The 17606-nt window shown below is 39.9% G+C and overlaps 1 protein-coding gene across 12 annotated transcripts in view; it reads right to left on the bottom strand.

Moving 5' to 3' along the window:
* The window catches only part of RAPGEF4 (Rap guanine nucleotide exchange factor 4), a 296495-nt gene that overhangs the window by 209675 nt on the left and 69214 nt on the right, over window positions 1-17606 (bottom strand). The window contains exon 1 of one of the 12 annotated variants that reach the window (XM_070242012.1): window positions 12823-13291. The exons of 9 other annotated variants lie outside the window; for them this stretch is intronic. In XM_070242012.1, the coding sequence (XP_070098113.1) occupies window positions 12823-12872 (50 nt within the window). In that variant the 5' untranslated portion in view covers window positions 12873-13291. Of the gene's footprint in view, window positions 1-12822; window positions 13292-17606 lie in introns of those variants that run through there. 2 more of the 12 variants (XM_023622003.2, XM_070242015.1) reach the window with 2 other exon arrangements.

Genomic DNA, 17606 nt, shown 5'->3' with positions numbered 1-17606 from the left:
TTCACCTTTCACCACTATTTTAGCATTAGTCTCCACATCCAGTTTTTAATTAAGAGTAGTTCTCTTCCTCTACCTTCCTAATATACAGCCAGTCTTAGACACTCCTTTCAATCTTCTTCCCCTGAGGTTTTTGAAGTTGCCTCTGCTATTTTCCACCCGTGGTTATATCCCGTTTTTCTAGAACCATTGAAGGGCAATGCATTGAGCACCTGGGAATGATCAGATCCAGGCACAAAAGTGGAATGACTTCATCTCTTTATCCAGGATTCTTCAGCTTCAACCCTACAAGATAGCCCTACTGACAGTGTCTCATCTGTAAAGAGAATGAGGGACCATGTACTGAACGGCTAACCATTGATCTGGCCAAGAAAAACAGCATGTGATATAATTTTAAGACACATTCTGCCCTTTAGTTTCCCCCCAGATAGATAAGGATGAATTATTGCTGGGAACTGTATTTTGCAGCCAACAGATCCAGCCACCAACTAATTTGGGATTAGCCTCTTGAAGTAGCATCTGCCTAGTAGCGAAAGGAGAAAAACAACATTAAATGGATAAATTAAAATAATTTCCAGAAGTGGTAGACAAAAAAATTCCTTTTAAAAACTTTTGCTTTATAGTAATATGTCTTTAGGGATGTGTGTGTAACTGGGGCATAGTTCAACGGAAAGAGATTAGAGGGAAAAAATTAATGAATGAAATGGCCTGAGGAAGAAAATCGTAAAGCAAGCCAGGAAATGTTTCTCCAGGACAAAATGTATCTCAAACAAAAACTTAGAAAAGCTATTTTAATACATATGGCACAAAAGGGGACACTTCTTTAATTTACAAAGAGCTCTCATAATCTTGTAAACTGTAGCTACAACCCAATAAACTACTAGACAAAGGATATGAACCAGCAACTCACAGACAAAAAATATTTTAAAAAATGCTTAACCTCATTCCTGATTAAGGAAATAATAATAAGATGCCCTTTTTTTTCTTGGCAAATTTTTCAAAGTTTGAAATTACCCAGTGTTGAAGAAGTGATAAAACAAATACACTCACACACTGTTGAGGGGAGTATAAATTGGTACTGACTTTCTGGAGTGTAATTAGAAAATATCCATCCAATTTTAAATCTCACATAATGTCCATATAATTCCATAGGTAAGAACTTACTCCACAAAAGTAAATCAAGATATATGTACAAGAATGTCCATTGCAGCACTGCTTATAAGAACAAAAACCAACATAACTGTAATAGGTTAAATAAATTACAGTAATCCAGACAATGGAAAACTGTAGCATAATGTGGTTAATCTGAATGGACTGAGACAGAAGCTTCTCGAAGATACGCTAAATGGAAAAAAGCAAGATACAGACGATATGAATGATGCAATCCCATTTACGGAAGTATATAAGTTCAAATGTTTTTAACATATATGCTATTACATAGTATTGCTCATTACAAATCAGCCCAAAACTCAGTGGCTTAAAACAATGACTATTCATTATTTCTCACAATTCTGTTGGCTTCCTGGGCAGTTCTTCTGTTGGTATCACCTGGGCTTACTCAGGTGGCTGTAGTCAACTAGGGGGTTGATTGAGACTAGCTGGACTCACCTCTCTGAGGCCTCAGCTGGTACAGTTGAAATGACTGGAGTGGACCTCAAGGTTCTGCATCTCAGGCATCTTCACATGATGGAGGAAGCACTCTCAGAGCACAAGAATGAAACTGCAGGGCCTCTGTAGGCCAACGCTCAAAGTCAAACAAAGTCACTCCCATAGCATCCTATTGGTCAAAGCTGGTCTCAGGGCCAGTCTAGATTCAAGAAGAAGAAAGCAGATTCCACCTCTTGACTGGGAAACCTGGAAAGAATCTGTGGTCATATTTACCCTACCACTCTATATATGTACATACCTAGCAGTTATAGCTATATCCATCTTTAAGTATCTGAAACCTTATTGAAGAAACTATTAAAATAATTCCCTTTGGGGAGAGGAGCTGGCAATGTGAGTGGGGAAGGAGAAGGAAGAAACTTACTTTTCATTTCATGCATTTCTATTTTCAAGACTGGATTCATGGGCAGGAGACCTGTGCAGTCGCATAGGGTCCCACGCTCAGGAGGGTCCCGTGTACTCAGTTTAATGCTTTTCTGTCACCATCCTGAAATTCTTAATAATTTTATCTTTTAACTCTTGTTTTTAAGTGGAGCCCAATGGGACAGTGGAGCATGCATGTGAGCAAAGGAGATAGTGCAATATGCACGTTTACTGTTCCTTGACACCCATTCACACAGAGCATTCACAACACCTCCAAAGGACAGGATCCTGGAGGACTCAGGGTGCATGGGAGCTCAGCACGACTCAAAGCAAGTACAAAGTAAGCATGTTACACCTTCCCATGAGTAAATCCTGGTGCTGACAGCCTCAGGGTCCCCATTTTCTGTTCTAACCAGAACTTGCTCTGAACACAGGGAGAGTGCAATGGTACTGACAAAGGAGCTAGAGTTCATATCCTTTCTTATCCATGTTACTTCCCTATATTAGCCAATCACCCACACTGAAAATAATGACATAAAGAGAAAGGACAGCCAGGACAACCCATGATCCTTTTCCTCTCCTTACTCATCTGTAAGCTGAAGATAGAGACTGTCCTTCCTTACTAACCTGTAAGCTGAAGATACAGAGTGTGGGTAAAAGGTGTGTGCATTAAGAACTGAAATTAAGACAGTGGAATTAGTTTTCTGCATGGTTTCTACTGTTCTGGTAAGAATGAAACACATACGAATGCATGAGCTCGGAAATACGAATTATGTAATTTTGGTGATTCCACATACAAGTTAAATGTTCTTCTTTTTGCATTTAAAACTGGCATTGCACCATAGAAAAATAAATAGTAAATTTATGCTAATAATTAAATTTTTTTTTTTACTTAGAACAACATTAAACAGCAAATAAGAAATATCATGAGTTGAGACAGAGAAGGCAGAAGAAGGAAAAAGCTTCATATTTTAGTACTGTTAATGATATTCTTTTCCCTGGGGAAAACAAGGGACTTTACATTTTTATTTTGCACTGGGCCCCACAAATTATGTAGTCAACCTAGTCTGTCCTGTTTGGATTTGTATATATGTACGTTCTACTATATTTAAAAACTAGGTTTCTTCACCACATCCCTCTCATTTTTTTAGTTGTTTTATGAACTTTATGCTACCCCTTCCCTCAAATCATCACAGATCTGTTAAAAAAAATAATAATGATAAGATCCAGGGAACTAGCAGCTGAAAGAAGACAGGTACCCAAATGAAGAAACAATTTAACTAAACAAAGGCAACATTTCACATTATTATTCCTGCTCTCTTTTTCTTCTGTGGGCAAGCATTCTCCTTGATTTATAGCACTGGAACCATAGTCAGCACAATGAAATTAAGCAAGAACAATATGTCAGATTAAAAAACCCAAACCCAATTTTATGAACTCAATTCATGACAGCTGCACTGTCAACATAAATATTTATTCTCTCCAGGGCCATGGATGCAAGGTCATCTGCACCACAAGGGCTGCTCGCCTTAACTGGTACATATACCTCAACTCAGGAAACGTAGAAGCTATGTAGAGGTTATTTACAGGGATAATGTCTTAGAAGATTAATGCCAAAAGACTTTCCCATGTTTTATTTACTAGCAGGGTATCAACGTGTATTCCATAGCTGCAATGACTAAACATCTCTGTTAACATTGCAAGAGGTGTTATTTTTATATTTACCTCTTATACATTTAATATTACTAACGATGTATATTACTTTGAATGTTCAACAAATTGATTAGTTCTTAATAATAAAAATTAAAATTATACTACACAGATTACTACATGTCTGGTTAGAATTTTCTATTTGAATCATAGGCACATTTTGCAATAACGTTCCACAATTTAAACATCAGATGATCCTGACAGGAGATTCAAGTTACTGAAATTCAGTGAGACAGCAAAACAAAAGGAGAAAAGTAAACGAAAACCCTGGTAGGTGTATTAGGGTCAATTTGTGTTTAGATTGTGATTCCAACTGTCTTGATACTTTTAGAAATTTTTAAACTTTTTTCTTTCTTTCTCAAGAGGTTGAGAAGAGGAGTCAAATATCAGCTTTGGAAGCCTTGCCCAATAACCAATCAAAGAGAATATTCTGCAGAAAATATTCTACAGAAGAAGCCAATAACAGCAGTTGCTTCTGGAGAAAGCGGCTGATGGTTGGGGGCAAGAGTGAGAGAAAAATATACTTTTCATTATACATACCATGTTGTACTTTTAAAATTTTTTACCAAATGAACGCATTACTTAGTCTCAATAAATTAAATTTCTTTAAAATAAAAAAACAAAGACAATTCTTGCTTTGTGTGATAGGCCATGCAATAGCTAATTTTTTTTCTTTAAAGATCGGCACCTGAGCCAACATCTATTGCCAATCCTTTTTTCCCCCTTCTTCTTCCCCACAAAGTCCCCTGGCACATAGTTGTATATTGTAGTTGTGGTCCTTCTGGTTGTGCTGTGTGGGATGCCACCTCAGCATGGCCTGATGAGTGGTGCCATGTCCGCGTTCAGAATCCAAACTGGCGAAACCCTGGGCCACTGAAGCATAGCATGCAAACTTAACCACCCGGCCACGGGGATGGCCCCTATAGCTAATTTTTAAAAGTACCATCATCTGAAGTTGTCTAGTTAGTTTATGGGCATTATTAAATGTGGATGCTTTTTCCAGGGAGGTATGGAGCTGGGAAAACAAAACCACACTTCCATGAAAATTTATTGTTAAAGTTCAATCATTTTGGAACTAGATACAAAATACTCAAATGTGCTCGATTTAGGGAGGCAATACACCCATAAATTAGAAATACTTAATTAATTAATTTATTTATTTTCTGAGGAAGATTAGCCCTGAACTAACATCTTTGCCAATTTCCTCCACTTTCTATGTGGGTCACTGCCACAGCATGGCTGACAAGTCATGTCGGTCTGCACCCGAGATCCGAACCCATAAACCCAGCTCCTGAAGCAGAGCAAAGTGAATTTAACCACTATGTCCCACGGGGCCAGCCCTCAGAAATACTTATTTTAAAACAGGCTTTGGTAGAATCTCAATGCAAACCATTTCTGTTTTGAGCCTAGAACTTAGCATTTTTTCTAATGATTTCTTTTTCTCTACAAAAAGAGTTTCTGGATATCACCATGAAAGCCTTAAAGCCACGATGAAAATTATTTTTCTGTCTCCATTCTCACCATCATAACTTCTGTAAAGATAGGTTAAATTGAGAGCAAATGTTCAGTGCTCTCCCTCATAGAGGGAGAAATGTATAATCTGGTTTGTATGCTTTTGATTCTATGGAAAATGGTCCTTAATCTTTTGAGGGGATAACAGACCTCTTTCAGATTAGGATGAAAGCTACAGACCCGCTTTTCAGAAAAATGCACACACATATTTAAAAAATGGAGGTTTTTGGGTTTGTCAGTAGCTGATCCATGAACTCCCCAGGGCTCACAAATCCTGGGTTAGAAGCACCCGTTGTGGACCATTCTTCTTCTCTGACACTCTACACACAGAGCTGTCTGCCAATGGACTAAATAAGCTACTCTACTATTACAGGGCAAAATGCTAACATTTGGGTCTAATCCTAAATTTTTCCTAAGCAAAAAAAAGTTCTTTTTATTCCAGAATTTCCTATAACTGAATTCTGGCTACTTAAACTATATTCTTGAGACTAAGCTGGTAATAACTTACTACTAAAGAATTCATAGTATATGTAAAAAGACGAGAATGACTTCTGGCACTCAGTTGGTGGTCAATAAAACTCATCTTTTATCGTTAGTAATTATTCACATACAGAGACCCACCATGTAAACGTAAAATCCAAATGACCATGATGATTTTCATCAGGTCTGGCCTTTAGACAGATCATGCCACAGATCCCTCATATGGGATGCTCCAAGGGGCTCACCTTCCTTCTGCAGGAGATCGGAGGAGACTCCCCCAAGTCCTAGGGGAACACAGAGACAAATGAGAGTGACCCAAGGGCCCAGGTCTGATGGCCACTAGGAACACTTACTGCAGCAGGACCGGCAGAGCCCCCACTGAAAGCCCCACGTGATAAAGACCTGCAGGCCTCCAAATCTGGGACAAACCAAATGGATGCCCCGAGCATGTCTATACATCCTTCGTTCCCTCTGGGTCATTTCTGAAGCAACATTTGGCCTCTGGTAGCAGGCTCCCTCAGCCCCAAAACCTCTTAGCTTCCAGGTTCTTGGTCTGTTTGGAGGAACGGCAGTGCTCTGGGCCTTCATATCCCGAATCTTAGCAATCCCAGATGTCAGCCTTCCTGGTCCCCATCCCCTGATCTGACCTCAACCTGTCTTTCTTAAAGTCATTTTCTTTTCGATCATCTGGATGCTTATCTCCTCAGGAGGAAACTCAGCCTTTCATTCACAGACAAATCTGATTTAAAAAATAAAATGCCAAGAGGTGGCATCGATGTGAACGGGCCGTCAGCATCCCTTCCTGATATTATTTACCTGATCTGGAGGAGACAGTCTGGGAGACATCGGAGGAGACAGCATTTGCCTGGACCTTGGGACAGGCAGAGAAGAGAGGAGTGGAGGCAAAGGGATCATACAGCAAAGACACCAGGAAGGCACAGGCAGGAGCAGTAGTCAGCAAGCCCCAGGCTTGGGTCTGCTAGGGGATGTTTCACTGGGGTTTTGACCTTCAGTTCTCTCGATTACCACTTCTGGGCTTGTTAGGTGTTTTTGGACCAGGGAGCACGCAAGCACCAAGCTAGTCTCTGGAAGAGCTGAGTGAGGGTTTCAGGGAGGGGAAAAAAGGAGATAAAAACTCTGTTCTGTTCTCAAGAAAGTCCAGAGACTCTGATGAACTCTTCTCTCCATGAAGAACCTGAGGATGAGAGACGCTTGCCCTTGCCCTAGGAAGGCTGCTAGGACCAACCCCCTGCCCCCCGCCCCCATCCAACAGAACACAGATATATTCCATCAGTAGCTCTTGTATCCTCTGCCAGTGTCTGGTGGCATCTTTCTGTCACAGTCTTGTCAGCCTAATGATGACAATACACAGAAAAGGGACCCTCTCTGGAAACTGTTCTGACTCTCCCTGGCAGGTGCTCTCTCCTTCTCCCACTTCCAGCCCCTGTGTGCGCCTCTGCTGTAGCTCGTATCATACTTTAAAATTTATTCTCATATATTTATCTTCATTAGACTGTGAGTTCCTTGAGGGCCACACACTGTCATGTCTGTGTCCCCAGTGCCTAGGATAGCACCTGGCATTAGTGGATGTTCAACTCATGCCATCGGATATGATTTAGGCTGATAAAAATATTTGTATAAATTAATAGAGGCAATATGACTGGGAAAAGACGTAGGGCCAAATTTAGAAAACTTCGAATGCCAAGGTAATGGTTTGCACATTATCCCTGGACAGTGAGAGCAGCACCAGGTGTCTGAGCAGGCGCGTGTGCGTCTGAACTCCTGCTCCATCCATGTATCCATCCATCACCACCTCCCATAGCATTTACTGGGTGCTTCCTTAGGGCTGACGGATTGACTGCATTGTATCATTTCTTCTTCCTGGACATTTGTGATAGGATTATTGTTACCCCCATTTTACAAATGAGGAAAGAGGTTAGGGACATGATGTAACTTGCCTGAGGATGGAGAGCTGGTCATAAGCAGGGCCAGGACTGTCATTGTGATCTGGCTGATGCCAGTCCATGGTCTTTAAACACTATACTGCCTCCCTTACACTGGCTAGACTTGAGGAGAGAGAAGGGAGGTAACAGCGACGACAGATCAGAATTGGAAAGGAAAAGATAAATATACAATTGCTTATAAAGGGAGATTAGCTAGGACAAGGAGGAGCAGGGGGGAAAAGTTAACCTGAAATATTGAAGGGTAAAGTGTTGTGATATCCACAATAGGCTTTCAGATGGTTCAGTAAAACAAACAAATATATAAATATATATATACACACACATAAATATAAATTTAAAAATAAACATATATTAAAGAGAGAAAGAAAGAAATCTTTTTTCAATTTTTCTCAATGATTAAAAGTTTGAATAAAAAGCTAGGAGGGAAAAAAGATTAGTCTGACATTTCAGACCTAAGCAAAGTCTGGAGAAGGGGCTGGGATGAGGAAGAAAAAAATATAAAGCAACAAGCAAAAAGCAAGAAAGAATTTCAGGAAGATGAATTGCCAACATGCTAAAACTTCTCTAAAAATTTATTAATAACACCAGGACTCAGCTGTTTAGATTATGCACATGTTTGCAAATTTTACTATCAGGAATTCACATAAGGATTTTAATTTCTTAATTTTCTTGTCTTAAATTATCACCTTGTTAAATACGCTATCTGCCATACATGACGAAACCTTTTGGTAATTAAGGAAAGAAATGTCGACGGAGGCAGTGTGATCAGCAGTACAGTTTTCAGAGAACTAGAACACTACCATTTTTAAAGCTTTTTAAAAATTGTCTAACTTTTTTGATAAGCAAATACTTTTTACAGTGTCATTCACAAAACTGTGTATGTTCCGGAGCAGGTGTCTCTCTTATTGAATGCAATATCTGATCATTTTACTACGTTTTCCCTTTTTCAAGTTCTGTTATGCTTTTAACAGGGATTATATATAATGAAAGTTATTATAGAGTTTTTTTTCCTTTTTCAGAATATTTGTACTAGACAATTCTATGAACTTTAAACAAAGAGAAGCATGGGCAAAAATGTCCTCCAAACAAACAAACTAAAACCCACAACAAACAGCAAAGGCCTAAACATGAAAAACTGTTTTCATTAACACTTATTGCTAAGAGCTTCTATGCTTTCCCCAGAGCTATTAAAAAGGTAGATGCAATTTTGTACAATGAAAAAGAGAAAACAGTTATAGACGCACAAAAAAGAGGACTCAGTTCACTAACTTCAGAAGATATCCCAATTCTGCTCATGTTTCATTCAGACTCAACATTTAGAACAATGTTGGGGTGCTGGGGCAAGTGGGAACAAAGAGTAGAGGGTCCCACCATCAAATCACTGGGATCTTGACAAAACTCAAGAAGGGAGAGTAGTAGAAGGGACCTAGATCATGGTACAAATATACAGAAAAGAAATCTTAAGAAAATTTTACTACAAATGCTAAAATAAGGTCCACATAGAAGCTACAGGAAACAATTGGAGACAATACATGAGTTGATAAGAGCATTTAAACATTTTCTGAAGTAAAAGAGAGAAGCAATAAAAAGAGTTATTAAGACTCATTCATTTCATGCAGATAGCACCATTGACCAAAATACATTATATCATCTTATTTTTCAAATAAGTTGCAAATGAAAGAAAGATAACATTTTTATAAAGCAAACTTTAAAAAATTTTAAATCACAAAATAGCCAGATTTATGGTGGATTTCATGGATTTAGAATTCACATACATTCAATATTATGAAAAATGAACAGTAAACAGACCAAGATAAAATATTTGCAGGAATTATAACAATCATCCGGAATTACCATGTCTTGATCAAATAAAGCATTCATATAAATTCATAAATAAATGCCAATGTATGTATAAGTAACATGTCCTGAAAGAGAAAATACAATCAGTAAAGAAATAGATGAGAAAATCTCAACCATTTCAGAAGTAATCAAAGAAATACAGTGACAATAACAACACCTAATATAATGGAAAAAATATATATAATGGTCATGCTGGCCAAGACTGAATGTGACAGGCATGCTCAAATACTCTTGGTGGCAGAATAAAAGCTATTGAAAACAAAAGCAATCATATTTCTTGAGCCATAAAAATTTTCATATCTTTCAATTTAGTATTTCTTTTTCTGAGATTTACCTTATAGAAGTTGTTCTCAAAGTATAGTCCAGGGACAGGTGGGGGATCTCAACATTCTCGGGGCTCCATGAGTTCAAAATACTTTTCATAATAATACTAAGATATTATTTGCCTTTTTCACTCTCATTCTCTCAAAAAGGTACAGTGGAACTTTCCAGGAGCTACATGATGTGTGATGACACCATTGTTTTGACAACTAAGAGAATGAGTGCCTGTAGGATGGTGGAATTTGGGGGTGATTTTGCACCTTATTCTCACACTTTGAATAACCAGACTACATAGGCAACTTCTAATCATAAAGCCTTGGATAAACCCCACTCACCCTATCTCTAAAGTGCTGATTGCCATTATCACTTAAATGTGGCAGAAACCTCAATTTGGAAGTAGAATGTCTATATGAGAGAAGGAATAATTACACTAGGAAATTTAACACAGACTAGTAAAGAACAAACATATTATTCAACCATAGAGCCTTAGCACGGGGCAAAGATGCTGGCCAGGTACAAATGCAGAAGTATCAAGTACAAAAGGGCACAGTGGACCACAAAGCCCAGCGCTGGAAGACAGGAGTTCTCAGCCCTGGTTGCCCAATAGATCCACCTGCGGAGCTTTAGGAAGCTACTAATGCCTAGGCCCCATCTTCTAGAGATTCTGGGTTCATTGGTCTAGACGGGGCCAACACAGTATTTTTTAAATAGCTCCCCAGGTAATTCTAATGTGGAACTAGTTTTAAGAACTACAACTATAAAGAAACCAAGAAGTTCTCCTTGCTTTTCCGATAATACATTTTGACACAATATTAACTGTTGCCTATACTTTATCTTTTCCATTCACATAATTTGTGGCTCTGCCTCCTTGAATTTGCAAACCAAAAGCAAAGGAGGGGCACTAAATTTTTCAACTCATAAGGCACCTAAGTAATCGATCCACATTAACTTGGACCACTGCTGTCAGCAAGGCATGATTTAAGTAAAGCTATCTTTATTTTACAAATAGGTGGCCCAAGAAGCTAGAGAGCTTTCCAGAAAGTCATCCAGCAAAGCTGGGTTCAACCAGGAATAGATCAGAATTTCAGGCCAGACCACTTGACCACATCAATAGCCTTTAGAAAGTCTGTCTTGCATTTATCGGTCTGGGCCAGCCAGCTCAAAACACTGGGGTCAGTGAGAGCAATCATGGGCAAGACTACGGAATTTGGAGTGGCCGACTGTTGACAGGATTTCCTGCTGCTCCTTCCTCGGTGTCAGACACCCTGGCCCAGTGACTGTGCCCTAACCACTCCACAGCAGCCTGGAGATTACGCAGGAGAGGATTTGGCCCGAAAAGAACAGGCAAGTCTCATGACCACAGGGCTTCCTACACATAAAGAGCTTAACAATATCCCCCAGTCCATACCACGAGTTCCTTCTCAAAGTCTCAAGTTGTTCAAGTTTTCCCAACCAGAACTGCCTTTGCCCAGGGGACCCATTAAACCTCAGAGCGGATTTCTCCAGATGATGACTGACCAACAAACAAAACACAAAGCCAGGCATTGGGAAATACACCACATGACATCCTCAGAGGGCAGGCAGACCCCTAACCAAGCCCACCCCAGGGCCCAGTACAGGGGGAGAAGGCAGAATGCAGTGCAATAGGCACGAAGAAGCCCTTCCTCTTCTGTGTGGTCAGACCCTTGGGACAAGGCTGCTTCAAACACTGTAATTTGGTTAAGTGACCCCAATTCTTTCGGGATACTGAAAAACAGCCTTCTTACCCACATAGAAATTCAGAACCAGACCTCTTTGTCTTTGGACGAAATGATACCCTGGTTGGAAGTGAATCTCTCTGCCCTGCCCCATATATCCCTCAGCACACGGTGTCTTTCCCATAGCACTTTTCAGGTTGTGTTAGATCAGGGTGATGTGTGTTTATGCTTGTCTGTCTTCACTAGACTGTAAACCAGAAAGACAGACATGGTGCCTTTTGCACCTCCACGTGGTGGGAACCAAGCATGTTTGTTGAATAAGACAGAAGCTTCTTAGAGATGAAATTTTCGAAGCAGCATCAATTAACAGCAAATTGAGCAGCTCTTTAGCAGGCACACAGTGAAGAGGCCACCGTAGGATAAAAGTGCAGGGGGGAGGGAAGCGGAGAGGTGTCAACGGCATGCTGGCAAATGCACGGCCATGGCAGGAATTTCAAAAGCTCTGCTAACAGCAACTCCTAAAACACCAGAGCATCCACTGCACACTCCTGGAATGAGCACCCAAAGGAGCACCAGCTAAGAAGGAACGCCTACGGCTTACAGCACCCTGCCAGCAGGCCTTTCCACAGCATCTGGGCATTCCTGGCAACTGTGAGCCAAGCCTTGATCTGTTCAGACCCCCTGATCATCTTCTGAGAAATAGTGAGCTCATAGCTGGAGGAGCTGGTCAGACTTCAAGTCATCAATAATGGAACAGAATTCCCATAAACACTAAGGACTTCATATAGTCTGAGAGCTGCAGGCAAGACATGCCTGGACGCCACCGGGCGTCCAGCTGGTGAAATACCATCACTCTCAACCTGTTTCCTTGCCCAAGCTTCATTTTTAATATATGCCATCAAGTACATCACCAGACAAATACATATATTTAATATTAATGTGATAAATGTAACTCTGCCTCATTATGAACAACTATTTTTGTTTATCTTCCAGAAACATATTTAAGATCATCAGGCTAAACAAACATATCCTTCACAATCACAAAAAGATGAGCCACCTCTCCTACCCTACACACACACACACCACAAATAAAGCTGAAATCAAATTACGACAGTGCCATGGTACATATTTAGGTCTGGTGGAACATAATTAGCAAAGCCAGAGATGTTTTAGAGTATAATTCCTCAAACCAAAATGAAAACTATGACAGGTAATATTTCTGCACAAAAGAATAAAACAAGATCTGTTCTGACCTGGTAGGGCATGCGTCCTTGTTTTTCTCTTTCTCAAAGTTTTCAGACATCCAATGAATATCTGTCCTTTATGTGGACAGCAAAATGCAGCCTCATCGCCAGTAATTCCCAGTCCGCATCTACCACTTAAGAAGATCTCAGTCCATCGAGAGAAAACGGGTGCTGGTGTTTCTCCAGAAAAGCCCAGGCAGCCAAAGGCAATAGGAAAGGACTTCCTATCTATCTTTTAACTTTAGCTACGTCCTAATACTTCACTCCCTTCCTTTCTGGATTTGAATCATTTCACAACTCCATGGCAAAGCTTGAGGACAGAGGAGTGAGACTCTGGCACAGACATAAGGTCCAAGTCATCAGAGCAGGCTTCCGCTTGGTTTAAAAGAATCAGAACTGTGAGGAGAGAGGCGCGAGAACCAGCCAACAGGATGTGTGTGGCTGGAGTTCCTGGCATGAAGTCTTGGCTTTCATGTTTATTTTTGGATGTATTTTTCTTAGCCCTTTGATGCAAATTTCTGGCCTGGGAAGTAACCCTACAGTACGAGCTCCACAGTTGCCAAAAGTAAGTACAGGCTTCTGACTTGGGAGAAAGCAGGTCCCCGGGCTTTTAGGCTCCAGTGAACCCTCAGAGGAGGGTGCAGGTCACCGGGCATTAGCAGGCAGGCAAGGGGCCGCCTGTCTGAGGGTGGGTCGTGCAGTCTTACCTCGATATCCAGGGCCACTAAACATTCACCTGAAATACCGGCCCGCCTGGAAAGCCTCCCATTAACGCAAAAGTGAAACAACCTGACATTGTTTGCATGCTAAATAAAGTAATAAAACCCTGCCAAGGGACTTCCGAGATTTTTATGTTCTGAGATATTACGTTTTAAGTATTCAGCTTTAATTTTTCTGACAGCATAAGACAGATAAGAACATCAAGTCTATTCAAGCAGGAGCAGATGCCTCTAAGAGGTATATTAGTCTAATATGGTTTGTAAAGCGCACCAGCAAAGACGAGGCTGCTATTATCTCAATAATTCCTATTCTTATGGCGGCTTGAAAGATTATTAATGGAAAAGAGCTTTTCCCTCTGCATAGTCCAAAAGAAGCAGTAAATAGAAATAACCAAAAAGCTTTCAGTCCCACAAGTGCCAACATATCTGGTAGAGCTGACAAATAAAACACTCTAAAAATTAGGAAATAGAGATAGCTCTAAAAATATTTCTTCAACAATATTCGTCACCCTTAGAAATATTCCTATTTAAAAATTGCATTCTTTTCCTAAGACAGAAACATGCACTTATTTTTACCATTCAGTTTTATATCCTATAAAGCAAGAAGTAGATTTTCAGCCAGTTAACAATATTTACAGAGGCACATACACATTTGGGGATAAACTCTACTGCATCAATCATTCTGTCAGAGCAATGGTTCTCTGTGATGTGGTATGCCCCGATTAGAATAAAATCACAGTACGTGCCAAGAAGTTCCGGGTAACAACTGCAGCTAAGAAACCATTTTTATTGTGGTGCAGGTCAGACTACAAATTTAAAATATTGCTTTTATTTTTAAAGACTCTGTAGTTTTATTGCTGTCTTAAATTTCAAATAATTTATTCATAAATATGTCTTATTATTTTGAACGTGCTCCAACATGGCTCACAATGAAGGAAAGTTTTTGGCCAGAATTGAAACACAGGTAAACAGGTGGTAGGCCACTAATTCAAGGACCTCTCAGTAGCATCTTTTACGAATTTGATCGAGAGCGCCTCTCCAATCTGCTTCTCTGAACACACTGGATCCATCTCCTCATTCAATTTCATGTATTTGGAATATTCCATGGGAAGATGTCAAAAAATGCTGCAAAGCCGAAAGCATCTTGATACAGACACACATTAGACAGAAAGTCAGGAAGAAAATCAAAAAACCCCTCATGGTTGTTGTTCTAACTATTGGAAACCTTCTTATACTATACGTGCTGAGAAGAAATTCATGGAATTGGAAAGTAAATCAGTACTTTCTTCATTCCAAGAGCCACCAGCAATCATAAATACCCATAATCTTGGATCAACTATTAATAACTGGCTTAAAATTCCCATGCCTACACTTAACTACTTTGCCATTTAACTTCCTTACTGAGAGTACACAACGCCACTAGTGTCAAAGAGTTTAAATTACAAGTGTCTCAAGAACTAAAAATGGTATTCCAAGACTTTTAAATCAATTTTCTTCTGAATGAAATTCAGAAACATAACAATCTCCTTTCTCTCTCTCTCTCTCTCCACCCTCTCTCCCTCCTGAGATGCTACTGAAAAATGAGATGTTTTATACCCTGGTTAATATATTTTATTAAGTTCTAATATCAAAGAGGTGTCAAAAGAGGGAAGCCATTATTGATCAATTCTAAATAATCTCACTGTAATCACTTAAGCTAAGAAAATATGACCTGACTTTAAGATGGGGCAACCCAGCACCCTCCAATCTGACCATAAATTGGCGACTGAAACATACAGAGGAAGAAAGAAAGTCGTTATCGTTAGGAAAGATATAGGGTACAAAGAGAAGCACCAAGCTGCTAGGAATATACCTTGGGGAATATTTATTTCATTTGATGTATTTCTAGAGACTATTGAATAATGCTTCTGGTCACATTTACGACGATAATTTTTTTTAACTACTCTGGGTGCTACCAATTTGACTTACAACATAACAGAAAACATAAAGCAAGAGGTATTTGGGATGAAATTGAGTAGGACTTCAAAACCTCACACGTAGTTTTCTGAGCATGTATAAGCGGAGCGCCGAGGAAACCCGCCTTTGGTCAGGAAAGAAAGCAAGATTCTCTAGCTTTGTGTTGCCATTAAAGTCCCAAGTGTAAGATTAAAATAAACTATTAGCTCAGCCTATTAAAGAGCTACTTTGATTTTTTTGTTGTTTTTTCGGGGTTTTTTTGAGGAAGACTAGCCATGAGCTAACATCTGCTGCCAATCCTCCTCTTTTTTGCTGAGGAAGACTGGCCCTGAGCTATCATCCACGCCCATCTTCCTCTACTTTATATATGGGATGCCTGCCACAGCATGGCTTGACAAGTGGTGCATAGGTCCACACCCGGGATCCAAACTGGTGAACCCGGGGCTGCCAGAATGTGAGAACTTAACTACTGCACCACCAGGCTGGCCCCAAAGAGCTACATTTAGACTGTGCTACGTGTTAATGATTAGAGACCATAATTCTCAGAGTTAGAAGAAGTAACTCAGAATCCTGGTCCTCAGCTTTTATCTTTCAGCCCCTTTAAGTGACATCAAGGGTGTTAAACAAGACAAAGCTAAATATGAGGGTACTTGTCACCCAATGGGCCCATTGTGACATGCCTCAAAAATAAGTAGTCAAATGAAATGAACATGCAAATTTAGGCCCATGATTCAGGTTATCTAATTTTTACCATTCAGAACCCATGGCCCAACACCGAGCTCCTTACCATGCCGACAGGAGAGGCGTTACTGAGCTTTCCTTTCTGCTGCCTTCTTTCTACCATCTCAACGAAGCTTTTACTAGAATCCTGAAACTATGTAATCTTTCTGTACATATTCCTTCCCCTTTGATATTTGGCTGACAGATCTAACTTAGATTTCAGCTGACAGTAGAGCTTGCTAATGGGTCTTATTTACCAGTGTAATGAATGACTGAATTATAAACTCTATTATCTGACATAATCAAGGAATAGGTGTCCTGGTTATCAAATATTTTGCTAGCACATTAGTGCTACATATGCCGTCAATGATCACCCATATTCGAAGAATAGAAATAAAATTTATTTGATGATAATGATATGTTATACTCCGAAATAACATAATAACAATAATATTAATAATAATATTATTGACTTAGTTTATTTTCTGTCTCCTCCAAGTAGAACAGAAGCCGTGGCCCAGAGAGCAGGAGCTCTGTCAGTCTTGCTCACTGCTATAACCATACCTGATACGCGGGAGGTAATAAACGAACAGCAGAGTAAACATAAGTCAATCATTTTTATTCAGAAGGTAATTTAGAATGTTACGATTTCTCAGGATGATCATGTACTGTATATGTACAAATGTGCCCATTAATAAACTTCTGATTAACAGAGATTGCTAGATGACGGCGTTTCTTGCATTTTCCTTTTAGCCAGTTAATACATTGATTGAGCAGCTAATTTGCACTCTGTAGTTAGTTGCATGAGCAGGCAAATAAAATGAAGTATCTGACTAACCTCTTACTCCCTGTGAGGGTCCAGTCCCCCACCTGTAAAAATAAGAGCTCAGACTGAAAACTCTATCCATCCTTCTGAGCTCATGTATGTCACTGGCAAGGGAGGTCAGAAATCATGCTCTGAGGTTACAGACCAGCGGCTGGACCTGCTGAGCAGCAAAATTATGTGGCAAGATTTGGGATACCTAGGACCACGCTCAATCAAGATCAATGCCTCCATTTAAAAATTTTCCTCTAGGGGAAATATCTATGGAAAACAGCCCTAAATGTATTCCGATACAATCTAACCAAGGGATCAAATTGAGGAAACTAACACATCGCTAAGAGTGAGGCATCCAGACGTTAGGAACCTCCAGATGCACTCAGTAGTATCACTTTTCATGTTTTCTTACCAAAAATGCTGGACTTGATCTAATCAACCTTTTAGCTCTAACTTCCATGTACAGGAACCTCTGGGGTGAAGTGCACAAAAGATACTATGAGAAAACAGTCAGACAAACCTTGAATTTGGGAGAAACTGACCTGACCTTTTTAACAAGTCAGCGCCATGGAGAGGGGTGC

Source organism: Equus caballus, chromosome 18, assembly GCF_041296265.1.
Source record: "Equus caballus isolate H_3958 breed thoroughbred chromosome 18, TB-T2T, whole genome shotgun sequence".
NCBI classification, from domain to species: Eukaryota; Metazoa; Chordata; class Mammalia; order Perissodactyla; family Equidae; genus Equus; species Equus caballus.
The sequence above is the reverse complement of the archived record's forward strand: the minus strand, read 5'-3'. Positions and strand labels throughout refer to the sequence as shown.